The sequence below is a fragment of the Phoenix dactylifera genome, chromosome 6 (assembly GCF_009389715.1).
Source record: "Phoenix dactylifera cultivar Barhee BC4 chromosome 6, palm_55x_up_171113_PBpolish2nd_filt_p, whole genome shotgun sequence".
Classification (NCBI taxonomy): Eukaryota; Viridiplantae; Streptophyta; class Magnoliopsida; order Arecales; family Arecaceae; genus Phoenix; species Phoenix dactylifera.
In genome coordinates, this window is record NC_052397.1 from 3,583,478 (window position 1) to 3,610,511 (window position 27,034).

Consider the following 27,034-nt stretch of genomic DNA (forward strand, 5'->3'; position numbering starts at 1 on the left):
TAAGGAAGTAGAATCAGAAAGCAGATTGTTTCGTTGTGTCCGAAGTGTTAAATGTTTGAAATATAAAACAGCTTTTTCATATCTAGAACTAAGGTTGCTAAAAAGAGTTACTGCCAAAATTTGTATGATGAACAGCTACTTGACTTCCTTCTCGAAAAATATGCGATATATGCAGTAGAGCACCTCGGTGCTGGAGCTTACATGCACAGAAGTATTATTTAATGGTCACAATATCTACTTCATTTTTAACTTTTTAATATCCACAAAATATAACAAAATAATGGCATTTTATTATAGAAGATCAAACCCTGTGGTACATACAAGTGGGTCCATTTGAGGTGTCATAGCTAAGGCCAATCACAAGAATGTCATGGCTACAAGTGAGCCCATGTTTTTGCTGTATGCCTATAAAATAGAAAGAGGAGGAAAACTCAACCCCTCGAGAATCGAAAAAAAAAAGAGAAAAATCATTCCAAATATTTATAAATTATTAAAAAATAAAATCTTTCTAGATATGTTAAAATTATCTAATTAAATATATTAAAAATATTTTATGAAGCTACGTATAACTAAATATATTAGAATAATATGATAAAAAAATTTATGAAGCTGTGTGAAATTTAATTTCGCAAATTTGTCTATTACGAATATTTTTTTCACACACTCAGCATCAAGAAATGCTAAAATTATCTAAATAAATTTTAAAAAAATAGGAAGTTGTGTACATCTAAATATATCGGAAAACACCATATATAGGAAAAAAATATTCAAGGAATCCGTATTAAAAATAATTTTGAAAATTTTCCTTTCGTGAATATTTCTCTCTATGCGCGCAGAGAAAAAAAATATTAATTTAAAATTTAAATGGGACTCTTCTAGTTTATTTGAGGAAAAAATAAATTTAGCGTTTTTATAGAAAGCTATTACTTATTTTAGAAAGTTGTGTTAAAGTTAATAAGAAAATTTTCCTTTCATAAATATTATCCTCCACTTATTAATTATTTTTTAAAAAATATTGGCCATTCAGAGTCCTTGCGTGCACACACAAAAAAAAAAACTAGAGTTACTTTAGAGAGCCAAATTTTTGGTCATTTAGAGTTCATGCAAAAAAAAAAAAATGAATTTAGAGTTATTTTAGAAAGCCATTAACTAATTCCATGCACAAAGAAGAAAAAATTCAAAATAAATTCAAATTTTCTTAATTATCATAGGAAAAAAATATTGGCTGTTTAGAGTCCATTCACGTAGAGAAAAAAAATAAAATTACAATTATTTTAGAAAACGATTAATTATTTTTGGAGAGTGTCGATGTTTTTATTAGTCAGATGTTGGAGCCAAAATGGTCATAATTATTAAATAAATTCCACTTTTAATTTATTTAGAATTTTATTTTTAAAAACTTATTTATTATTCCATTTTATAAATTTATATTTATATTTCAATATCTCTTCGTGCATCATATGGGTACTATTCTTGTTTATGGAACAAGAATATGAAATGGGCAACATGAATCTAGATATTAAAATGTGGAGAAAACTTAGGTAGGCAATTCAAGTAAGTAACTTCATATCCTTCTATTAATCCGCTATCTGATTTTTGATTTTGCCTTTATTTTTTTATGTGTATGGCAGTTTTTCCATTTTTAATATTTAGCTGGCAATGTTCACATGCCTGAAAATGAAGTTCACATAAATCGTGGTGCTCCTGTGCAAAACTTTGTGGGCCAACCAAATCTCTTACTCGTTTTTATCTAATTGATTGCAAAAGGCATCATGTCCTCATACTAGCCTTCTGAAATTATCTCCAAATACATATATTAATTTCTCATGAATCAAATTTTGATGTGCAAAACTTTTAAATGGATATGGTCGGAAAATTTATCTTTAATTAGTTTTAAGAATTTGCCCATGAATTTGATCGCCGGTCCACATCTCTTGCATGTATAGCTCAGAAAAAAACCATATGTCAAAAATAAAGCCAGGTAATTTTAAAATTAATATAAGATTTTATAAGATCACTTAGGGTTACTTTGGTTTCTGAAAAAAATTACCTTTAAAATAATAGATTAAGAACATCTTTTTAGATCTCAAATAACACAGGACCTTACATGTAGTACCATGCAACAATTATAGTATAGCCTATATAGTTCACCTTTCCCCTCCAACTTATGTTGATTTTATCATGGCTCCTAACAAAGAGGTCTCAGGCCCTGCAAAGAAGGTACCCTCGCGTCCTTGGCATGGAACGGCCCATCATTATTGTGGCTTGGCCCAAGATCCGTTGGGCTTTCTTGATCAGTGGAAACAAATGAAACGACTAAATGGCGTTGGTATGGCCTTTGAAGTATAGTTATTCTTATTCTTCTTCTTCTCTTTCTTTCTTTCTTTCTCTTTTTTCAAGAAAAAAACGCCATTATTTAGTATTGCGAAGTGCACTTGCTGAATCAATTTCGCAACTATTTAGTATTAGGCAAGAGTAATCGCCTTTATGAAACTGCTATCCCACAATCATTGCTATTATCCAACCAGATTAACATTTTTTTGTTCAATCTATCTATTTTCCAAGTGATTAATTTATTTATAAATGTTCATATGTGCTTGAAAATTATATTTTATTAAGCGAACATTGGAAGTATGGAATAATTAATCAAGTAATTCAGATATCTAACTTTCGTTGCCTGCTATTTCCCGTCATAAGCCAATATGCATAATATCTGTATATCATTTTATTCTTTAAGAACTAGGGGATGGGAAGGCTTGAAAACATTCTAAAAGCTTCTCATATTTTTTGACAGTTCCTAAATTGCTATCCTCTAGCTCACCATCTTGAAAAATCAATCTTTAGCTTTTGAGATGAGATTGTGAGAGAATAGAGGTTAATTTCTGACATATAAGTTAATACATACGTAAAGAGAAATTAATACCAGACTGAATGATGATATATATGGCCAATCAAACATAAACTACATTGCAGACTGCTACTTTAGATATTCTTTCTAATTTGTTTAATATTTTATTTTTAAATTTTTATGGATATATTTACAATCGATTGGTATATTAATTAAAATTTATTCAAAAAATAAAAAACTAAAGAATAGTAAAATAAGAAAGCGACACTGGATGAGAAAATCCATATACTCTTTTAAACAATTTGTTATTAAGGATGGCAATTTATAGTATGACCTGTCAACCCGACCCGCGAACTATCCATTTTAAGCATATTTGGGTTTGACATAAATAAATTTGAATCATAAATAGGTCAAGCGACCTAAAATTATTTATTATATAGATTAGGTTCAAGAGTAAATCTTTGACCCGTTTAATTCATTGAATAATTGGATCAGATCATAGTCCGACCCATTTAATTTGTTTGAACATGCTTAATTTGTTTTTGACCTATTTAATCCAATCCATTTTAACATATTTAACATGTTTAAACCAATTTAATTTATTAAAATTCTGTTTAATTTATTTAACTTATTTAATAAATAAATTATACGAACGGATTAGATTATCTGATTAATTAATAGGTCAAATTTAAATTTAAAATTTTAACTTATTTAACAAAAAATTAAATTTAAATTAATAAAGTTTTGATCCGATGCAATCCTATATCCCATTGCCAGTCCTATTTGTTATTGCGTGGGAAAGAGAATCTTTTTGCCATGCTATCCCATATCCATTTGGAGCGAGGTTCGCACTCAGCTGTGTTTCTCGTCCGCCACCGCTGCATCAAGCGAATTCAAGCTTACCATTTGGAGCTGTCACGCGTCGTTTCATGGCAAAGAAAATAAAAAAATAAAAACCCTTGTATTTCCTTGCAATGACAAATATCGACCTCTCTCTGGTCTAAAGCCTAGATTTTTAAGAGATTTTCAAAGGTTAAGGAATACAGAGACAGAAAGAAGAGAACAAGCAGTCTCAGACAAGGAGATCAAAGACACATGATGCATGCTAAGAGAGACATGGAGCAATGGCATATGATGCACGCCGAGACCAACATGAGGATGACGAGCATGCGCTTGTCTCCTCACAACTCATGGCCTTCCCAAGCCAGCCAGAGTCATCAGCACTCGGGCGTCACTTCCTGGAGTTGTCTTCAGGCCGGCTCTCGGTCTCCACAGAGTCCAGCCCAAGTAAGATCTCCCCTAGCGATGGAACCCAATGGATCGAGTCGCTGCCACAGCAAGGGTGGAAAACCAATGAAGGAACTTGAGGCAACGGAGGAGGAAATGAATGAGGAGGATGCTGAGGGATCTCCTTGTGCCCTTGTGTTCTCCATTTTTGTCTATTTATCTTGGTTATTATTGTCCTCCTCTTCTTAGTTGTTCTGATTCTTTGGGTTGCAAGCCTAAGATCACCATGCATGTGAGTTCTTCATCCTCAGCTCAAATTTAAAACTAGATCACACTTTTTTGGAGTTGTTTGGTTGTCGAATTCTAAATAAAACAGATTTTATACAAAAGCTAAAATATACACACTTCATGAAATTGCTTGTTTGGTTTTGTCAAATCTTGTATGTTCTTCTCTCAGCCCTCAGGTAGGTTTTTTCAGAGAACAGATCTTCTCCTTTTTCTTCTATAGAATATGTTTTACAGGATATCAAATTTTATAATTTTCCATGTTTTTAAGAAATCTTGCGGATAACCAGGTAGATGTTTAGTGTAATAAAATCGTTGTCTTCCGATGGGAATTCATGCATGGTTTATTCTCTTCTCTTGATAGAGTACTGCATCTGAGGACTTCTTCATCCAAGCCGGAATAGACAATCCTTCCGTGCCAACCATGAAGGCAACGCTGAATTCCACCGTGAATCTCACATATCACAGCCCTTCCTTTGGTGTTCTTGTGACGTCAACGTCGCTAGATCTAACCTACCTCAAACTCTGATTGACTAGTGGGAAAGTGAGCACCTCCTTCCATCTCAATCTTCTCATAATTCGATCAAACTCATCGAGCCATTCTTGATTCATAACTGATTTGGCAAATCCCTTCCTTCTTTACGTATGATTTTCTCCACAGATGGACGACTTCCACCAGTCCAAGGAAAGCCGGAGGGACCTCGTTGTGGTGGTGACGGGGAACAAGGTCCCACTCTATGGTGCTGGGTCGAGCCTTAGCAGCAGCTAGAAGACCATTGACCCTTAGCTTCAGTTTACGGTCAGGCGTCCATTTGGTCGGGGGATTGGTGAAGTCCAACTTCCATAGCAACATTCAGTGCTCGGCTGAGATGGATCGGCCCAAGCTCAACACACCCAACTCTCTCGAGAGGTCTTGCAGGTATAGTTGAAAGGAGAAAATCATGTAGAGAATACTTCTTTTTTTTTTTTTTTTTGCCTCTTAGTAAGATTAAACGTAGATTACTGGCATTCAACACCCAATGTGTTTACTGAATCAGATAGCATCAAACCTTCTCGAGATGTAGACCTTTTTTTAATTAAAAAAAAGAATCCTGTGATGGATGATTTCCATAATTCCATTGCACAAAACTACAAAATACCTGCTATACTCAGGAGAGTGCAATTAGTGCAAAGTGAAACGCAGGGGCCTTCCGAGAAAGAACAGGCAGTGCACTGAGTGTCAGCTCAGGTTAATAAATTACTGAATGCAGTATTGCGGAATTTATGTCTCAGTCCCTGTCTTTTGGCAGCCATCAGAAAGATATCTAATAAAAATTAGTGACTTGCAAAAAAGTAATTTTGCATTATGTGACTGCCAAACGCCAATGTATTATGTACGAGAAGTGCTTGTCGCTTAGCAAGGTAATTGCAAGTGAAAAAGTGGGAAAGACATCCGAAAAAGTGCCAAAGACCCCCAGAGCAAGTGACTAAATTTGGTTGCAAATACTGATATGAACTCTTTTTCCAACTGTACATGGTGGTTGGAAATAGTTCCGTTATTCTTCTTTAGCAGTCTTTAAAGCATTGCAGCCAAAGCTGAAGCTAATTAGTGGAGAGATATAGCTAGCATTCCCAAATCCCAATTCTCTTTGGGGTATATCCACCAGCGGTGGTACAGAAATAGAGCATAGAGTACCCCAGAACATCCATCACCACAGCAAAACAAAACAGTTCTTGACCTCGAAGACTGCTTGTTATTTATTGAAACACACCAGGGGAAGAGAAGGAGAAGAGGAAGGAGAGCACAAACATATGGACAGCAATTTGACAGAGTTCCATGGAACTTTGATCATTTCTCTTAGAATAGTAAGCTCATCATCATAATTCAACCATCTGCAACCAAAAAAAAAATCAGATTTAAAACAAAAGGAGAAGGAATACCGGAACAATGAATCACAAACGTATTGGATGTTGGGACTAGGTATTAGAGCATCAAACCATTGTGATAGAGAGAACTGGAAATTGAGAGCTGGGTATTCGAGTACGATGCTTGTTTCGACCTGTCCTCCTCCATACTTATGCATGGTCCCTTGCCTCTCTGTGGCCAGTCATCAAAGAAACAGTGGAAAGGTTTCGGCTTCTGGGAGTCCTCCAACCCCACAACCTTGATATCCTCAGAAGCCAAAGCAACGGCCAAGTTAGAGTTAGTAATCATATTATGATCCGAGCTCTGTCGAAGCTCATTCTTGGAGGTCAACCCCAGTGGCCTAAATTTCCCCTCCCTTTCAGCCTCATAGGCTTCTGAGAAGAAATTGTATTCATTTACATCCTTCTTGAGTCCATAAAACTCCCTGCTTTTCAATATTTTTGGTCAGTTATACAGTTGAAAAAAACCACAACCTATAAACACGCAAAACACACACACACACACACACACACACAGAGAGATAGATAGAGAGAGAGAGAGAGAGAGAGAGAGAGAGAGAGAGAGAGAGAGAGAGCTCTTTGTATGCATACCTGTTGCTGGTATCAGCTGAGAGGCATGCAGTGTCTAGATGAGAATAGGGAATGCTATTCTGGGTTGAAAACCCAATACTAGGAGAACCTGAAGAGGATGAACAGGGGAAAGGAACATGGTGGGCCTCAGGCGGTGACAAGGAAAGAAGAGGGGAATATGGAGAGGAAAGGTGCGAAGATGTTGGATTGGAGGCTAGAGACAACTCCACATGCTTTCTTGAACTTCTCTTGCCTCTGTGCATATGCCTCTCACAATACTTGGAGTCCGGGTAGGCCTCTTTGGAGCACCTCCACTTCTTTCCATCAGTTCTCCTGCACCTCCCTGGCTCTGGGTCCTCTATTTTCCTCCCATAACCCATCTGGAAGCACCCCCACCCAACTGCCACTCAAAATTCAGATGAGAACCTCCTCCTTTCGACCATAAAAATCAATATATAGAGAGAGGATTAAAAACCAAAGGAAGCAACTCGAAGATAAGAGGAAAGCAGCTTACTCGGAGGATGAGGAAAACCAAGTGTGGGGGAATCCAACAGGAGGCTTCTCCTGATGGGAAGGATGAGATCATTAGGTATGGGGATGCCCCTGGCCAAGTATTTGAAGATGAGGGCCTGCTGCTCCAGCTCTTGCCATTGAGATTCTGTGAAGGGATATCTGCTTCTGCTTCCACTCCCACCAATCATCATCATCCCACTGCTTAACTGGTTTTGTTTAGCCTCGCAAGTCCAGCACTTAAAACAACCCTGAGCTCCAAGGAGGAGAAGGGAAGAAAGAACAAAAAGTTCCAATGAAGACAGAGGGCAGAGGCAACAGCATCATGTTAACTGCCTTTCATATCTTTGTCTTTTATGATGCCGATAATAAAATAGTGTTGTTTTGTTTTCATAGGAAGTGTCATTCAGTCAAGGGGCAGAGAGAAGGCGACTGCAGAATCTTCCGTGTGCGGTTGCATGGATGGATCAAGAGACTGTTGAGTCGAGAGAGAGAGAGAGTGTGTGTGTGCGTGTGTGTGTTAATAAGTGGGTTGGGTTCGTAGTTAATTGCATTTGCTACAGGGCGAAGCTCTTTGTTTTATTTTTATAACTATGGGTGTCAGTGGTGCAGCTGATGCTGCTGCCACCTGGGGCCAGTGGTCTGTTCTTATTATTATGACTGAGAGCAGGGGCAGCGGCAGGAGCAGGTGGGTCAGGGGGTGCAGAGGCTGAGCTCGCCTTCACTTCTGAAGCGGACCAGCGGCTGTCCCGTGCTGCCTTTTGTGGCTGTCGTCTCTGACTCCCTGCCACCTTTTGCAGAAACCCATAAGCAGAAGGGCTGCTTCGAGGCCGAAAAGAACAGGAACTGGGGGTAGGTAACGTGAAAGAATGCGGGGAGAGGGGGTGTGCGAGAGAGACCGGAGGGAAGAAGCCTTTGAGTACGCTGTACTCTTACTGTTGCTTCCCACTTTCCGCTGCTTTTTAGAATTTTACCTTTCTTTGCTTCACCTGAAGCCAGCTCCCTTCTTCCTTTTCTTTCTTGAATTTTGGACTCTATGGGAGATATCCTTCTAGTGATAAAAGTGAAAATAAACCTATCATCTAAGACTAAGATGTAGCTTAAAGGTGAAAAGAGGCGCAAGGGATTCTACCTTTTTTCTTTTTGTTTTTTTACCTTTTATAGAGGGAAAGCTATTGTTGCTTGATCGTACCATTGAAAAGCAACGGTGATTGGCGGAGGTGAGGACGGCTGGGATTGGTATGTATCAAGCCCGCCCAATGTGTTCTATGGACAAGCGCAGTTCAGATCGAGGATGGCTTGGCAACGGCGATTGGCTAGAACCAAGAGAGCACCGGCAGTATAGTTGGATGCCACCTCTTGCTTCGGAATATTTGGGCTATGGTAGATGGAAACATCACTTTTCAAGCCAGGCATATATATAGAGAAGCCAATAAAAATTAGGTGGCCTCGTATGTGGCTGACCACTTCGGAAAACCCTATGGCTTGGTGAGGGGAAGCTGCCTAAAGCGTTCCGTGATTTGTTATCTTTTGAATTTTTTGGAATGTATTCACACTAGAAATGTATGAGCCACCAATCTGATATATTAAGATCTTGTATTTCTTATTAATCATAAATCAAAATATTTTAAAATATTGGTTCATATGGGATATTTTAATATAGAACTACAAATGGATCGGATTGACCCATTCTCGATCTGAAACCAATCTGAAAACAAGTTAGATTTGGTTTAGATGTAAAAAAAATATGACCCATTTTGTGCGTGTATTGGATCTGGTGCACTAAAACCAACTCCAACTAATCGAAAACTAATTAAGTATCATTTCTAGCAAATCATATATGAAGTGGACTTTTATTGATGCTTAAACATTATTTACTTGCTATTTTCTTGTATAACGAGTTTGTAATACACTTCAGTAATTTATTAATGCACGTTTTAGATATATGTGAATGTTAGGGCCATAAGAAATATCGGATGGATTGATACCATAAATCCTGAACCTAACGCAATCGGAAAATGAACGGGGGTTTTGGTTCAATTTCTTAGCTCAATCCAAATATGGACTAATTTTGGTCAAGCCAATCCTCCATTCAACCCAATCTGCTTATTTGAAGCCCTATTTTCATCTCTACTTTATTATAAATTGTTTAACAATAAAACAATAAATTAATAATGTTTGATCGTCACTATTTCGATAACTCATCTTCTATATATTTTTAGAAATTTTGAAATACATCTTCATTTTTTTCTGAAACTTTTCCATCTTTGATGTCAACAGAGAGAAATTGGGATTTCAACTCATATCAATCATCGACTAAAGAACCAATTATCTAAACCTTTAAGTAACAAAATCTCTACTTTTGTTTTGGCAACCGACGTCACAGTATTCTGGAATCTTGGTCTTTGCTGTCTCACTCTCACCTGACGCATAAATCAATATATTCCAAGACAATGGCTAAAATGAGTTATTTCCATCCCTAATGTATCACATTAAGCATGTAATTTAACAAATAAATAATGAGACCATACATTAAGCTCGGCTTTTGTATACATTCAATATCTGAAAATATTTTAATTTTTGTCTCATATTTTTTTTAAAAAAAAAAATTGAGATAACTTGAGATCTGACTTCATGTTCCCTCAAAAAAAAAAAAAAGAACTTAGTTCATCTTGATACTAAATCTTCAAGCGAGACAACCAATTATCTCGCCACTTGAAAACCTCAGGCAACAGAATCTCTCCCTTTAAAGCAGAGTCACCATCATAAATTCTTTTGGTTTGATGTGAACGTAGGCATCCTCATCGATGTCATCAAGAAGTTGAAGCAAAGATGAGAAGGCTGACGCGTAACAACAGAGCGACATCTTTCTTTCTCCTGCGGTCAGCTGCTGCATCACCTTCTGATAAGGCCGATCTAATGCAGAACTGGGTCGAAGGATGGGTCATATCATTCATATGCCCCCAGTCTAAGTTGGGATTGATTTCAACGTACTTTAAGCCGTCTGATCCAAGCGGTGCGATGTTTGGAATATATGATATATAAATGATGGGCAGGGACAAAAATCATGCGTAAGAGCACTTCCACAAAAAAAAAAAAAAATCATAGAGAAATTTCTCAAGAAAACACGCACACCATTTCATGCATGAGCGCGTGGGAATGGTGATGTACCACCCTCTGATGATGTCAATGTCTGCATCCAATACATACTAATTTTACTTGAGCATGACAATGTTTGTATTCTAGTTATCAACATCCAAAGCTGAAAAATTCCATGTCGAGTTCTATGGCATCCGAAGATACCATATAAACGTAGTGAGGTTTTACAAGCAGCCTGATTCAACCTTCTTGTCTCCTCTCCAAATCAGCTAACTGGGCCATAGTGAAGATTTAATTAGCTCACAGCTATACCATGTATTGACAAATTTTATCTTGTGATTCCATGGGGAGAAATAAATTTTCTGATCGATATGTTCCCAAGATATCTATAATGACAAAGCAAATCAGTACAATAAAACTAGAGCATCCTTAAAGAAGAGACAAGCAAACAAACATGGGAGGCCCCTTTCTGAAGTGTCAGTGTTTATTGGCATTACAAACCTTTGAGCAGGATGCGAACCTGACTTCTTTAATCAATCTGTAACTCGACAAGAGAGACAAGGAAGAAAGGAAAGGGGAGTTGCTTTCATTGATGATTCAATGGTATAGACAAATATATAGATGATAAAAGAGAGAAAAGGGATTGCTTTCATGAAGCTATTTCTTTGTGTTCCTTGACCACAAGCCTAGGATGAAGTAATCTTTTTTGGTCAATGGAAAAAATTCTTAATTTATACGGAAGCTTAGAGTCCACAACAACCTGCTTTTATGTAAAAAGAAAGAAAAGCATTAGAAAGAAAATCTATTGAATAGATGATTATTAGCTTCATTACTGCTTCCGAAAAGAAAAAGTTAGCAAATTATGCTTCCTTCTTCCCTCTCCCTCTCTCAGGAGTCACAGATAATAATTTTTCATGTAAGAGTGCATGAAAAGAATAAACAACTAATGATGCCCAAACCCATGAAAAGAAATTCTGAAGAAATGAGGAAACATATGGATAAGCTACAAAAATTTTGCACCCATAAACACATGGCTAAAATGCGTTTGCTTAATGTTATCATCTGCAGGTATCTGACTTGCTGAAAGCCAGACGATTTTGACTGGGGATTCCTCCTTTCACTCTAAAAGCGGGAAATTTTGGACCAAGGTGGATCTCTTGGATCAGCGGCATCCTCCACACAAGCAAGATCGCTATCATCATAAATGGAGAGCCTTCAAAGTGGATACGAGTTTGCAGAGATCTCAAAAAAGGAGACCCACTCTCGCCTCTATTATTCATTCTTGCAACAGTATGTTCTCGAGAGAATACTGAGAGGGGCCGAATCAAGCAGATTGATAAAAGGAATCGGAGCCAAAGGAAACACAGGTGATACATACTCTTGCACAACAGCTTGCTGATGATACATTGACTGTTAGATTAAAGGAATCGGAGCCAAAGGAAACACAGGTGATACATACTCTTGCTGAGTCTTGCACAACAGTTTGCTGATGATACATTGATTCTATGTCACGCCAACAGAAAACATGCATCAAACCTCAAGTTCTTATTATACTCATTTGAGCTACTGACTGGCCTGAGAATTAACTTCTGAAAGAGCTCAATGGTTGGGATTGGATTAGATAAAAAAACAAGCAATTGGTTTGCAAGCTTGATGAGCTGCAGCAGGGGGAGTTTGCCATTATCTTATTTAGGATATTCACTCCATTATAAGAGACCAAAAGAAAGAGATTGGAAATTTTTAGACGAAAAAATTTGAAAGGAAGTTAGCGAGGTGGAGAGGAAAGCTACTGACCATGGCCGGAAGATTGGCCCTTGTAAATGCCGTCCTAGGTGCCATCCCCACCTATTGGATGCCTTCTATGATGCTCCCAAACAAAGTTATTCGAATAATTGAAAGGAATACTTACATGCGTAGGAGGCCATTGTTTAGTTAGCTGGTCAAAAATCTACAGACCAAAACAACTAGGAAGTCTGGGTGTAATTGATCTAAAATTATTTAATAGATGCCTGCTTATGAAATGGTGGTGGAGACTCTACATGGAACCGCAGAGACCATGCAGAACTTTGATTCTTAAGTCCGACTTCTCAGATGCAACACCAAGCCAACAGCCTCAACAGCTTTTGGGAAAAGCCTTCCCAACCTGGAAGAACATTATCTCAGTTCAGAAATGGTTCTTTAGCAGTATAAATTTCCAAGTCAGAACGAAGTCTAGTAGCTTTTTGGCATGATAGATGGCTTACAGAGAAACTTCTAAAAGAAGTCTTTCCCAGCTCTTTTCGCCATATCAGCAAAAACCCGATGGCACAAATTTTCAGATCATCAGTGATGGAACTAGATCTTACTATGACACCAAATCAGAGAGGTTTCGAGGAACTCCAAATCATATCCAGGCTCCTAAATGAACTGTCATATAAATGACAAGGAAGATAAAATATAATGCTAATGGGGAAACCCCAGGAAATTCTCTATCAGCAACTACTACAAAATTTACAGCCATGGAGGGATCACTTCAAGCTTCGCAACAGTGAATTGGAAGATGCCACTTCCGGAAAAGGTAAAGGTTTTTAACTGGTTATTATACAACAACAAGATTTTAACTGCCGAAAATATGAAGGAAATGGAGGACTATAGAATTCTGCATCCTATGTGGAGAAAGAAGAGGAGAAGACCGATCACCTCTTCTTGACATGCGCCTTCTCCAAACTAATCTGGCAACAGATATCATCTAATCTATCTTGGCCCCTCAGCCCCCAAAAGAGTTGGAAATTTTATAGACCTCTTGGAGGACAAATGTGATGAAGAAGGAAACACCAACAGCCGGCGACTGTCTGATAGCAGGGAAAAGCTGGTGTATCTGGAAAGAAAGAATGTGTGTCTTCAGACGAGAAACCAGTAAAAATAATTGCCTAAACCTAGATTGAGAAGCTGAGAAATCCATGCACACTACGTCTCAGTTTTGTACCCTACAAAGAGAAAGATAAGAAGAAAAGGACAAACTTACTTCTAACTACTAGCTGAAGTCCTCTTGATCTCAGCCAACGTAGCCACACTCTTGTAAATATCCATCCTTGGATATCCATTTTAAACTTCTCCTTAATAAAATACAGGGTGCTTCCCTTTTCCATCAAAAAAAAAAAACATAGAAACGTTGAATCTCCAAGAATATTTGTTTCTGTTGAGAACCAATATGAAGCTCTTCTCAAATTCTGAGGTGACATTAACCCTTAAAATTGAAAACAGTCAGCAAATAAAAATTACATCATATTCCCTCAAAAAACAGAAAAACTACATCATAAACTGTTATTCTTTTTCTTTCAAATATATATATATATATATATATATATATATATATATATATAATTTTAAGACTATAAAATTCTAATTGACTTGAATGCCCAAGGAGCTGTTAAGTCATACCACATTTGTAACAGTGAATAGTTAAATTTAATGTAAGCATCGTTTGGAATGAGAGACATAAATTTCCTTCTTTGTTGGATTAACATTTTTTTTTCAATTCAACCTTCACCACAGTATTTGACTTACAATTAAGCTAATTTTTACATCTCAGCAGGCACCAGCAAATAAATAAAGGAGAACTTGCTGTCAAGGTGGCTGGAAACACAATCTATAAGTTTTTGAAAAAGTCTTTAAAAAAAAAAAGACTACATAGATTGCTTCCATGACCTTAATTATGAGTACCTTGATCCACCAGAGCCTCCCACGGCAGCACTAATCTTATTGATAGAAAGAGATAACAAGGTCAGTATGCACAGAGAAGAGCTGAGTGCCACAAAGAGCTGCTCCAACATGAACAAGAAAAAAGTTAGAAATAGAAACTAATTGAGAAATATCATTTACAATACAGGTTAGCAGAAACAGCAGCAAACAAATGAGTCCTTCGTACTTCATAATCTAAGCAAGAAATGATAGATAAAGGTAATAAAATCAACATGTCGGTGATCTTTCAGTGGGGTCTCATCATATATAGGCAACTGTGCAGCAACATAGCTTAAACAGAATATAAAAGTGCTCGGACTCATCTATGAACATGAAAACATGAGATTTATGAATTGTCTAGTGCAAGAACACAGGATACTGCATGTAGACTTGCAAGTTGAAACCATGTGGCGAAAAAAGTATGAGGAGCTGCAGAATTTCTATGCTTTTTCCTTTTTATAGGCCTTCAACAATTATCTTGCGGATTACATCCCACATCAATCAGGTCAGTCTAAATGACCCTGCACAATAGACAAACTACATAACTTCTATCTGTACTTTAACCACACACAAGTCCATCGATGAAGTAGCACTGGCACTAGATGGGATATTAAGGCAACAGTGTAAGGGAATTTTACGGCTCAGTCTTTTTTGTGATACATAAATCACACAAGTCATTGCACTCTTCCAGTTAGAGTTCAATGACAAGGACCCAGCCCAAATTAAACGCCTCCACATAAGCATGCAGTTGGATAGCAATCAAAAATTCTTTTAAGTTCGCATACCATCAGTCTAACAACCTACAAGTCATGAAGAGACCAGGATCATTAGGCCTCAACTTCCACCATTTTAATGTTCTAATCTCTTTTAAACATCGCAGCCTATGAAAGAGGAAACAAGAGACACACTGTGCAGCTCCTCATAGGACAATTTCTTTAGCAAGCAAAATTAAGAAAATTCACTCCACTCTCCCTTTTCATCGCCTCAATAGTAGCAGCAAGCCCATTAGAAAACCAGAAATTGAAGGAATACTCATAAATATCATGACCTCCCAAGCATACAACTTTCTGCATTCTATTTTTATCACTTGTCCATCCAATATCTCAGGAAACACCCCAAAAACCTACAGGCATAACAAAAACTTGGACCACCATCGATGATTCAGTTCCGCAGTGGTACTCTAAGGACCCCTATCATCACAGTACCACCCTCTAATCGCCTTCCAAATACACCCCCGCCCCTCCTCTCTCACAAAATTTTTCCATGACTACTATCGTAGAATATGTATTTTCATTTTCATGCATGGATCATTATTGACAATTTCACATCCTCTCTATTTCAATTTATGTATTTACATAACAGAGTTATAGATTGAATTCAATTAGAATCTAGGAAATTAAACCGTGTCAATGGAAGAATGGACAACAGAAATGTCAGGATACACATATATAGTATACGATAAGCCAGGACATCCATATTTGCAAATTCAAATTCTTCTCTTATCTACTAAGTTCAGGGTTCAAAGCTGACTGATTTATTATGACTAATAGTCTAATAGAATAGGATTATTGCATACTATTTATGGACCTAGGCTTTTTCGATCAGGTGGAGTAGACAATTAATAAAAAAATTGATTGAATGATTTAAAATGACAAAATGTGGTTAAAAAAAAATGAAGGCCTGACAATTAAATATATCCAATAAAAATCTTTTCAATCAAATCAATGAGGCATGGTAATATCATAGATATCCAAAAAGCAATACCTTTTAATTGGTTTTAGAAATGAGAAAAAAGGTCACATCCATTTGCTCCAAAGAAAAGTGGCTGTGGCAATGTGCAATGTAAATACCTTAATAATAGGACTGGCATGACTTGGGAATGAATCAATAAAACTCTCTTCAGAGGTGGCAATACCTATATAGCACCAAGAGAATGAAGAAGGGGAAAAAAAGGTTCAGAGCCTATAGATGCAGAATGAAGTATTAATTACATAGACTGAGATAAATAAACTCAGCATCTATCAACCTTTTTTAAGACTGAAATTATCATGCTTTGAGAAATTGGAATAGATATTAAAAGAATGAAAAAAAGAGAAAATGACTAAATAGCTGTACTAGAAAGCAAAGTTTAAGATAAAAAATTTAATCCTTCATGCCAATGCATCATGGAAATGCCACACAGTCATATATTAAGGGACAAAACAAATAAACAGCACTTCATCATTTATTTCAAACAGATAGTGCAAGCAACAAGTTTCACATAAGTAGAGACTCCTTCACCCACAACATCCAGTTTAAAGTGACTGCATCGACACAACATGATGTGGGTATGGATACAACCATTAGTTTGGGTCCATCAAAAAGTAATTCCAAGGGATGATATGACATTTAGACAAGTACCTGTTCATGGCACTCTTATCCGAGATCATAAGTAATCAAGTTATACATATAAAACCGTAAATGGAGGACATGTTGCTAGTAGATCATCTTTTAAAGATTAAAAGTTACAGAATTTACAAAAATATGGTATTCCTTTAGTCTAAAATCTTTCTCATATTCAAAAATTTATTTTGAAACAAGTAAACTGCATATTTTGGATAGACTATTGTCTTGGAGGTTCTTTTTCTTTTTTTTCTTTTTTCTTTTATTTCATAGATGGTAGAACCATCAACCTTTCATTGTCTTGACCTGGAGGTTCATGACCATAATAGAAATTTGAAATACCTGTCATAGTTAAAATCAAGTTTTTTAAATATCAGTGCCGTACCATTTTTCCATCGTAAAGGTATGGTACCGGTATTGATAGTATATACCGAAACTGGTAGCTTCCAAAAAAAATGAAAACCATCAATATTGAACAATATGTTGGTACAATACTGGCAATACAGACTGATATGCACCAGTACAACTGTTTCAGTGTTCCAGCACCTATAATGGTACCAGTTTTGCACTTGGACGCCACTGTATGGCTCATACTGTCCATTCCTGTGGTTTTTGAAACCATGTTTAAAACCCATTTTTTGATCAATTTATGAAACCTTCTTCACCATTGTTCACATAAAAGCTGCTTCTGCCAACAGAAACTATTTTCAAAGTCTCTCTCAGAGCTCCATTCATGTAATCATTGACCCCTGAGAAAATCATAGCACTCAAACAATTTTGATGTACCAGGTTTACGGAGATACTAATTTCGCATTTTCAGGACATCTTATACTACGCTAGGAAATATTTGAAGGTGTCTTGTTTGATTTTAATTCTCATTACAATCTTAGGAGAAAATTTATAGGTGCCTATAAAGAGTCCTGTTTGCCACATCTTATTATGTCTGTAGCTATAAAAGAAGGAGAAGAGGGTGTTATCAGTTTTCATAAATAACGAGTACTGCCGCTTTTTCCATTTATCTTTGTTCTGACAGTCATTTTATCGTCCGTTTGGGCTTAGCATTGCAGAAATGATTGGCTTCATGAGAACAAAATTGTTCCCAATATCTATTGCTCTGCAGAGTTTTTATGATGTTGAATTTTAACATAGGCACGGTTTAAATAAATTTCAAGATCCTAAAATTATGTGAAATCTCAATTTATTTTAGATTTGTGGGAGAAAATAAAAGCATGCAAACCTATCACTCTTTCTTTTAAAAAAATCAGGGTGAAATAGTAAATAATTTGAAAAAAAAATGTTTTTCTAAAATATGTACAAAGTATTGCTTAACTTGATTATCACTCTCTTATGTCTGTAACTTGATCAACAGCAAATTCCTAAGGAAATATAAAATGACATGAGATTTTTCTACCTCCAAAGGTAAAGGAAAGGTCCTCTTTTTAGAAGGTTTGTGTGCAAGGAGGGATTTAAATCCCCAATACCATGGTTCGTAGCCACATGCTTTAATCCTTTGAGCTACAAGCCCCACCCACCTTCACTGAAACTGTTCCTAGGAGTATTCTCAAAAAGGAACCTTTCCTCTTCTTAGCTATTTGGGTTAGGAAGATGTAGAACCATGTTTCTTTCAATAAAAATAGTGAGTTCCGAGGTGAGAATATAGAGAAATGATAATTGAGGTTTTGAATAAAATGACATTTGCATTTTGAATTTTTTTTCTATTTAAAAATATTTAAAATTTAAATAATAGGTGTTAAGCTTTTTATCATTCTGGCATCGAGCTATTTTTCTACAAGACCTCCCTTATAGTATCGTCGCTACATAAGATTTTTACCACCAAATCGAGATGGATTGGTGTGGCTCCTCCATGCCTAGGATACCAAAATATCAAACCATGAATGAAGAAAGGCATGAATGAAAAGCATATTGGCTAGTGATTGCGAGGCCTCAATTCTTGACTGGAAGACGCTAAAGGCCTCTGCCCTTCCATCATTTGGATAGATATATAGATGGTTTTCTATGTATTGTTAAACAGTTGAACAATGAAAAAAGATTGCGAGTGCATGATTGAATTGATTAGGTTGTGTAGGAACAAGGTTCAAATCACTCAGTCCATTAGGATGCATCAGCTGTATACATCACTATACTTCCACTTGACATCTATTATAATGATATATGGCTCGTCTCACCGTGACCTTATTTTGGATTTTCAATACCTCAATCGCTCCATCCCTGCAAGGGCAAAGAACTCGTCTTCGTCTTGGCTATGCTACCGGAGGCTCTAGGGAAGTCATAAAAGGAGAGCACTCATCTTCAAGTCAGGGTCAGATGGGCAATTATAATTATAGGCTTTTTTCAACCTCAGTTCAACCTAAACCTGAATTTTTGTCACACATAAAGGCATGTGTTACCAAAATATTTTGCAGTCATCCACTGGCCAGCGCACCCACTACAACAACACTTAGATCATAGCTTATGAGCATTTTCTAAGGCCTACAAAAGCCATACCAATTTACTAACTTTGCACATTTTTGGCATCTATATCAAACAAATTGCATAAACTTACCTGAAATCAATTGTGAAATCGTTATGCCAATACAAATCAATTAGTTATTGATTTTTCAACTCTATGAAATATAATAACATGAAACACCATAAATACTTTTCTTTTTTTAATAGACAAAGCATGCCCAAGCAATTATAGCAGATCTAACAAAATATTATAATAGTGTATTCTATATATTATAAAAATAAATAGAAATTTAACATGATCATTTTTTTTCAGATTTTCTCATTTCTCGTTTCTTCCTTTTGACAAATCGAATATTTGAAAATGTGTATAACTCCAACTCTTGCGCCTTTATCCACATGACACTAACCTGGGAAATTATTAACTTCTCTAAGCACTATGTTCGTAGAATATTCTAGAACTCTGTTGCTTTTGCCTACAAGAATGCATCAGGGATTTTTGATCTGTGCGCTTGAACTTAATCTGTTAAAACTTCCCATAGCAGCTATGACTTTCAAGCACTTTTTCTGGCACCTGTTGGTCACATCGATTGTAAAATACACTGCTTCTGGTTCAGAACTTGCATGACTTCAACACTGACTACTGGCTGGGAATATAATTCAACTCAATGTATCCTCGCATTTGATCTAGCTACAAGCATCATACTTCCGAAATGCCTCAAAATTATGATAGACGGATCCAAGCTTATGTACTTTCAGGTATTGTAACAGAGTATTTACAGAACTGAGTTGAGAAAATTAAAGCTCATCCGAACAGGTTGCATGTTGATTATTACATGTTTCAAACTGACTTTTTATTTGACATAACCTAACCCATGAAACACAGAGATCAACAAGATAGCAGCAAGTTAACAGACATCAGGGAATGCATCAAAGTTCTTCCAAAGTGATAGGAAGATTTTCTTGCAGTTTTTCAACAATGTTTTGATTACTATCCAGCGATGCACCACATGTGCATACAACAAAATTGCACATGTAAGCATAGTCCGCACAACCATATGTGTGTGTGCATGATTTTTGTCTTATTAAACGCGATGGCAATATAAGATCTTGCTCAAATAACTATACGGCAGCAAAAATCAACATATTAAACCTCCACGCCTCCAGGAAAACGGAAAGAAAGAACATCTTTATATTTGAGTGGCAGCTCTTTTTCTGGAGGATATACAAATAGAACCTGCAAGTAGGAAATAATAAGAATGCAGCCTACATGTAAGGAAGTTTGTTTTTCAGTTGAAGATGCCATGGAGAATCAACAGTGTCATATACTTTTTGAGGAAAAATGAGTATATGACACTGTTGACTGTCCAAGGTATCATCAGCAGTGTCATATAAAAAACCAGCAACATGCATGCAATAAGTTGCAAAAGGATTGAAAACTGATCTAAAATCTTTGCCAACATGCACAAAGGATATATTTATTATCAAGAAAGAGGTGATGGTGCCAAATTAATGCAAAACTAAATATAACAGATTCAAGTATCTCATTTTCATTATTATGGATGTTGGTAAGGACCTGCAGTTGAAGATTCCGTCCAACTTGCACTTGTTGATAATTTAGTATTCTTCTTGACTTCATTGGTCCTTTTTTTCCCTTCAGTATTTGACATTGAAGTGCCTCATGGTTCTCAAATAGCCTTGATGGTTCTTTGACAGACCTATGATCTCGCACAATCTACAATGTTAGACAGACTCAAGAAACTATTTTTAATTATGCTATGGCTGGAACAAATCCAGATGACCTGTTAATATTCAAAATACAAGTCAGTCTATCGGTTGTGAGAAAGTTTTTCCATAGTTGATCCTCCTCTCAAGCGTTAAAGTTGGATGGTGGAACCAATCTCCAATCTTTTGCCCAAAGGTTGAACATAAATATTTGTCATTAACATTATTAAACAGGTTTCATCATTTGTCTCACATTATGTTGCATAGATTCAAAAGTTGGTACAAATTTTTATACTGATTTTAAGACAATACTTTAACCATCATTTGGCATTTTTTGTATTACTGATATCTAAATGAATAAGCTTGCTAACCACAATTTCTTCCATTATTTCCTAAAGCTCAATTGGCGTTTCATCTTACATCAATTTTAAAATTGTATTTAACATTCCTATGCCTATATGAACTGCCAAACTGTCAATGGGTCCCATTTGAATCTTCTATAAGCTCCTGCAAAATTATGCTGATAAATTCCTTATTCAACAATTTATGAAAATAGCATTTCCATCTTTTTTTGACAAATACATCATCTTCTACTAAAATAAAATCCTTCACAGTCTTAATGCATCTGATTTGATATCCTCACTAGTTTTCTTCTCCCTTTTCTTAATTAACTTATAGGTTTCTAATCCACTTCCTTTTGAGCTCAAATTACCATATGTTTACCTTGTTGTTTACAAATTATCATAAGACACATTTTGACCTTGTTGTTTGGTTGAAAAGAATATATTATATATCTAAATGTCTTCCATGTCATTTGTTCATTCCACTCCTTTAAGTAGAACCTATTATCATTGATCACCTTTTGTACCTCCATGTTCAACTACCATTTTTTTTGTATTTGACTAGCAAGAAATTACCACTGGCTAGGCATTTATGTGCAGTTTTAGCACTGAGTTACACGTTGGAAGTCTGGTGTTTCTGGATGTTGGAGAGCCCATCAAGAGTATTTTTTTTTCAAATGCATATTTTTTTGGAGTCTAATACAAAGAAGTTTATAACGGACCTTCTAATTTCTGGGGAAAAGACTTGACAAAAGCACTCATTGTCTTAAGTTTAGAATTCTTTTTTTCCCCCATCTGTTAACATTTTTCAACCTTAATTTCCACTGAACATATAATTCCAGCATTTACGTGCTGGATGACTAAAAGATGTAGACTTTATATCAACTCTTTCCAATCGTATTATGCTATTATTAACAAGAAAAGTCATCAACAAACAACGGCATTCGGACTATCTTATAAAGTTCCAAGTACAGACAACCAACTTTTTAATTTCGTTTAACTTTGCCTTGATCTTAACCATGGTAAGTTGCTTCCATAAGCATAATCGTGATCAACGAGTGATCCCCAACTGCTCTTCATTGTTAATTTTTAGCCAAACTAGTTGTTCCAAGTAATGTTATTCCAATCACAAGTTTGGCATGTGGGAGCAATTCCGCTAAGGGCAAAGATTCGAATCCTGGACAATTGCTGAGAATCTGCCAATAAATTAATTCAGACAACAAATAGAGAAAATATTTATGTAAACTTATTAATGCACTTACACACTTACTCATGTAAAAAAAATAAAAAATAAAAACAGTATGGAGAAGCAGCACAGTTTTTCACATCTATTTTCAGGTTTATTGAACCCCACTCCTCAGAAAAATTTTAGTAACAGTAAAATTCCCAATGAAATTTTTTCTTATGTGGGACATCTGAGGTAGATTTGAGCAAGATAAATGTAACGCGGAATGAAAGAAAGGGATCATACCAAGAACTGCAACTGAAACCTTGCCCATTGGAGTTTTTGGCTGGTTAGTATTTCTGGATTATAATCTCCTCTTTTCACTCAGGGTGAAGGTGAAAGACCCTCTAATACTCTTGTAACATGATGTTGCTGTTTCTCAAGTTGACTGCTATATTCATCTGTGGAAGAAAAAACTACAGATAGTCGTGGTGAACGAATAGCTGCAGCTAAAGCTACAGTAGCAACAGCTTTGGCAACATCTTCAGTTGCTTGTTTGAAAAAGGATGCATCCTGGCCAGGGAAGGCTTCCAGAATCATCACTCTTGTCCATGCTGCTTACCATATGAACAATATATTTCCTACTGAACCATAAAGAAAAAAAGCATCATGAGAATGTTTGGAATGTATAATAAGTTGTGACAAATCAGCCGAGTAATTCATTCCAGGGGGAGACACTGAACTAAAAATTGCTCAAATGAAACAGAACCAAAACGGATATAAGATATAGAAAATGATTTGCCAACCAGCAGTATGGCTTGAAAATTGAGAAAACGGATCAGAATGAGCAAATTAATGTAATATATCTCAATAAAAATACAAAACCTTCAACTAGAAACTGTAATAAATAATGTCTCTGGTTCAAAAAGTCAAAAGATCAGAATGAGCAGATGCAGTATGTCTAAGACTCTACATGCAACATCACGGGACTTAAAAATGGCTCCTTTGAGGTGTCGGCATCATTTCATCCACAACAAAAAGCCTTCTGAATTTAGTTTGGTCTTGAAACATTCTCAATATGCATTTCCTGACACAGCACACGAGGCTTTACTGGCAATTATGCAATCTGTAAATTGTCATAAAGATTTTAAAACAGTATAGAGTGATTCTGTTTGAATTTCGAAACCCTAGTCATTAGATTTCAGTAGTAAATAAGCTAAGACCTCAACACATGTGCCTCAGGTGGCAAAGCCAGCCCGGACATCCAGCAATGAGGTGCCGAGCAGCTTCTCGTTCTCAAAAGCCATCTTAGACCTTAATGCAGCAGCTGCTGTGCTGTCGATCCCGATCTCGATCCAGTCGTCGATGAAGCAGCAGAGCCATGCTGCAGCCGATCGATCAATGACGTGACTCGCGCCGGGCGCATCTACCAGCCTGCGCATCTGTGAGGGCCCACAGCTGCTGCCATGCCGGAAATCCCACCTCCGCCCCGCCGGCTAGAAGAAATGAAGTGCCGTATAGAAAGGGTCATATGACGTGGCTCATTCCAAAGGAATTCCGGCTCAGATATCACTGCTCCAAACGTCGCCACGGAAGCCTTATACAAAATGTGGAGCAAGGCACCCATTTCCCCCAGAAAATAGGTTGTGTCCGATTCAGCTACGAATTGGGTACCAAATAAAATAGAACGAACCCTTCATTTGATAATTGATGAGGTGCCAGAACAGTCAATGCTGGACATAGACAAAAAAAAAGTATAAATAAGAAAAAAAGAAGAACTTTCTCTTTTTTTAGGTGAAATACCGGCCAGAGACAGACCTTAACCCCCTAAAAAGAGATCTTTCTAGTGAGCCAAGAGCTAGCCTCGGGAGAGTTGTGAACTGAAAGCTGTAGACAGTAGGTAGGGGGTCTAGTTTCTAGTTTTTGTTAAACCAGTGAAGTGGTGTGTTAGTGGAGTGGACGCAAGTTCCGAAGCTCCACTTGCGTCACAACGACTCACTACTCAATGAAGTGGACGTGTAGTTTTGAAGCGTAAACGGAGAATGGAGTCCAACAGCTAAAGGGATGACTAGTCAATTGGATTACATGAGAGAATGAATGAGACTGCTGAAAATGGATAGAACAAGAGTCGAACTCCCATCTCTCTTTTCCAAAAGAAAGAAACTGTGACATACTAGTGACGATACTTAATGTACTCTGGAGATTTGTGCACCATCTATTTTCAAACTCCAGGAGCATAGATTGATTACAAACAAGATTGGAAGTAGGCAATGTATCTGTTTTGACTTTTGATGTCTGGTTATCACAGTTTGAGAACAAAAGATAAAGGTGAAAAAATATAAAATCTACATAAAAAACTTGAAATCTGGTGAACACCACCAGAAGTAGCATCCGGTAAACCATGTATTACAACAGATTGTAACAAGAAGGCAATAACTTCACCTGAACCCAACAAAAAAGATGTACAACCATCACTGAGAAGCGTTAAGTAAACTCCCGAGAAAGCATCACCTAGCTACGATATTGTAAACAAAAATAAGGATTACACATGAATGCCAATCTGTAGTAAGTAATGTGGCTGACTGAGGAAATTAGCGTCTTAGTGATGTCCAGGCCCACAAGAGCAGAACTGGGGAGGACAGGAAAGTAGGTATTGACGATGGCTCATGATGAGTCAAATAGATGTTAGACAAACAGATTTAAATGAAAGAGTTAACTACCTAGCGTCCTAAATTAATATTGCATGACATAATCTAGACAGACTAAATTTTGTATTTTGATATTGTCCAGCCTGTGTTTTATGCATATAATTGTTTGATCTGTCATCCTTGACATGGTTTCGAGCCTCTATTCATTGATTACTATTTATGCAAGTATATGTCTCTGGCACTTGATACAGCGAAGGTAAATTATTTCCACTACTCTTGTCTTTTAACCTGTCACATGTAATAAAATGGATGTGCAGGAACTGGTATGAGAGTGAAATGATCAAATAAGATTACTTATTTAGGGGTATTGTTGGAAATTCTATTTCTGAGGCCTGTTAGCGGTACCATTATTGTTGAGTTACTGGTAATGACTCAATTGAGCCTTGTTTAAGAGTTGGATGAAGATTCTCAACTCTTGGATGTCAAAACAGAAGTTCATAACAATTTCTGTAAAGCAAGGGGCAAAGCTTCTACGACAGCTTCCCCCTCATTTCCATCGTCGCCCTTCCCCAGCTCCCTAATATGTATGATAATTCGCTTTATTAATATATTTTAATATTCTTCTCCCATCCTTATTTCTTTCTATCTTTCTAATCTAATAAGGAGTTTATTATGAAAATCAAAAATTTTATTAGGAGTTTGCGACTCTAACTAATTCGATCCATCCAACAAACGGGGATTCATAGTAAAATAAAAAAATGGGGGTTATCGATAGATATAGAAATAACTTCTATTCTCTATTTTCTATTTATTTCTTTTTATTTTGATTTCGATATTTTTTTTATTGTCTATATTAATACGTAAGAAGGCCAGAGAATTTTTTTTATATTTTCCCTAATTCTAATTCTTCGGAGGTATGACAGTTCCTCCACCTATCCATCACCTTCTCTCATTTTTTCTCGTCGTTGAGGCGGACAAAGAAAATCTGCTTAGTTTCATTAAGACTGTTTTGGTTGAGAAGAGTTCTTGCAGGACAATCTCCCAGCTTTTCTAGAAAGGCTATTCTGTGAAGATAAGTTTGTGTCGAAAGCAAATTTAAGTCATCCAAGGAGTGCATTGCCATAAAATCAAAAGGATTCTTTGTTTATACATAGGTCAAAGGGTAAGCCTCCTAACAAAAGACCACTTCCTTATAGGCACCACCATCTAGAAAGCCTTTGATTGCCAGGGAAAGCAATGTGACCTCTTTGGGACCATTACTCGATTTTCTCTGGCCTTTCACTTATCATGGCCACAAATCATATTGTATATACCCAAAAATCCCTAAAATTAGAATGAAAAATTCTCTCCTACCCACATCACAATGTATTCATCTGCAGAAGCACAACCAAAGTCCCCCTCAATGCATTAATACTTCCATCTTAACTACAAGTATCTTTGGAATTAAATGCTTGGATCTTGTAAATATGTCTAAATGAAAAACCATGAACTCGGTTGGTGCAAAAAATAATGGAAGTTTTGACGTTTCAAAACCACCATGGTGAGCAGAAGACGATAAAGATTCTTTTGCAACTTTTTATCAAACACCCAGGGTAACAAAATTTCAAGAACACCACGATAAGAATGTGATCGAGTAATAATCTCTAAACATGCATCAAGAAGACGTACTCACAAAAGTCTCGCTATCAACAACTCAATTAGGATAGTTTTGACAAATCCTTCGTCCCAAGAATCACTTCAATCACAGATTACAAGAATCACTTCAATCACAGATTATAAGAATCATCGCTTCGTAATCAACTGTTTTGAACGCAAAAACGGCTTCCAAAACATCAAAAGTTCTCATCTTTTCGCAATTCTTGAAAACATTCATGGACCAAAGGTAGAACTTTAGAAGAAGCGGAATACAAAAGCCGCCACGCAAAAAGATTTCCATCAAAGAATGTCAGAACCGCCTGACCAAGAACGTAAAAAAGATCTTGATCCCATCCAATAAGATTCAATCCGAGAAAGAGAAAAATTCAAGAAAATGAGGTTAAAATTTGGTATTGGAAATAGGAAACGAGAAATGCTTACTTGCGAATTGCGATGAATCGAAGGGAGAGAGCACAGAGAACACCAAGATTTTGCCTGCAGTCTTTTT

At 36.6% G+C, this 27,034-nt stretch overlaps 1 protein-coding gene and 1 long non-coding RNA gene across 6 annotated transcripts; both read right to left on the reverse strand.

Annotated features, from left to right (window-relative positions):
* Positions 1-5,760: 5,760 nt before the first annotated feature.
* Positions 5,761-7,652, reverse strand: LOC103697363 (growth-regulating factor 1-like). 2 transcript variants are annotated; one of them, XM_039127775.1, is made up of 4 exons: positions 7,350-7,652; positions 6,857-7,235; positions 6,338-6,690; positions 5,761-6,232 (listed from the first exon to the last, which is right to left on the reverse strand). In XM_039127775.1, exons 1-4 carry the CDS (start codon positions 7,540-7,542, stop codon positions 6,225-6,227), a joined length of 933 nt encoding a protein of 310 aa, XP_038983703.1. In that variant the 5' UTR covers positions 7,543-7,652; the 3' UTR covers positions 5,761-6,224. The 2 variants fall into 2 exon arrangements, with proteins under 2 accessions (XP_038983703.1, XP_038983702.1); XM_039127774.1 differs by lacking the exon at positions 5,761-6,232 and having other exon boundaries at positions 6,244-6,690.
* Positions 7,653-11,758: 4,106 nt separating this feature from the next.
* On the reverse strand, positions 11,759-27,034 carry LOC120110990. 4 transcript variants are annotated; one of them, XR_005512120.1, is made up of 7 exons: positions 26,968-27,034; positions 22,550-22,887; positions 20,589-20,730; positions 16,015-16,079; positions 14,147-14,244; positions 13,449-13,563; positions 11,759-13,301 (listed from the first exon to the last, which is right to left on the reverse strand). It is a non-coding gene; the product is annotated as an uncharacterized LOC120110990 (long non-coding RNA). The 4 variants fall into 4 exon arrangements; XR_005512121.1 differs by lacking the exons at positions 11,759-13,301; positions 13,449-13,563 and adding an exon at positions 20,166-20,249 and having other exon boundaries at positions 13,853-14,244; XR_005512119.1 differs by lacking the exons at positions 11,759-13,301; positions 13,449-13,563 and having other exon boundaries at positions 13,853-14,244.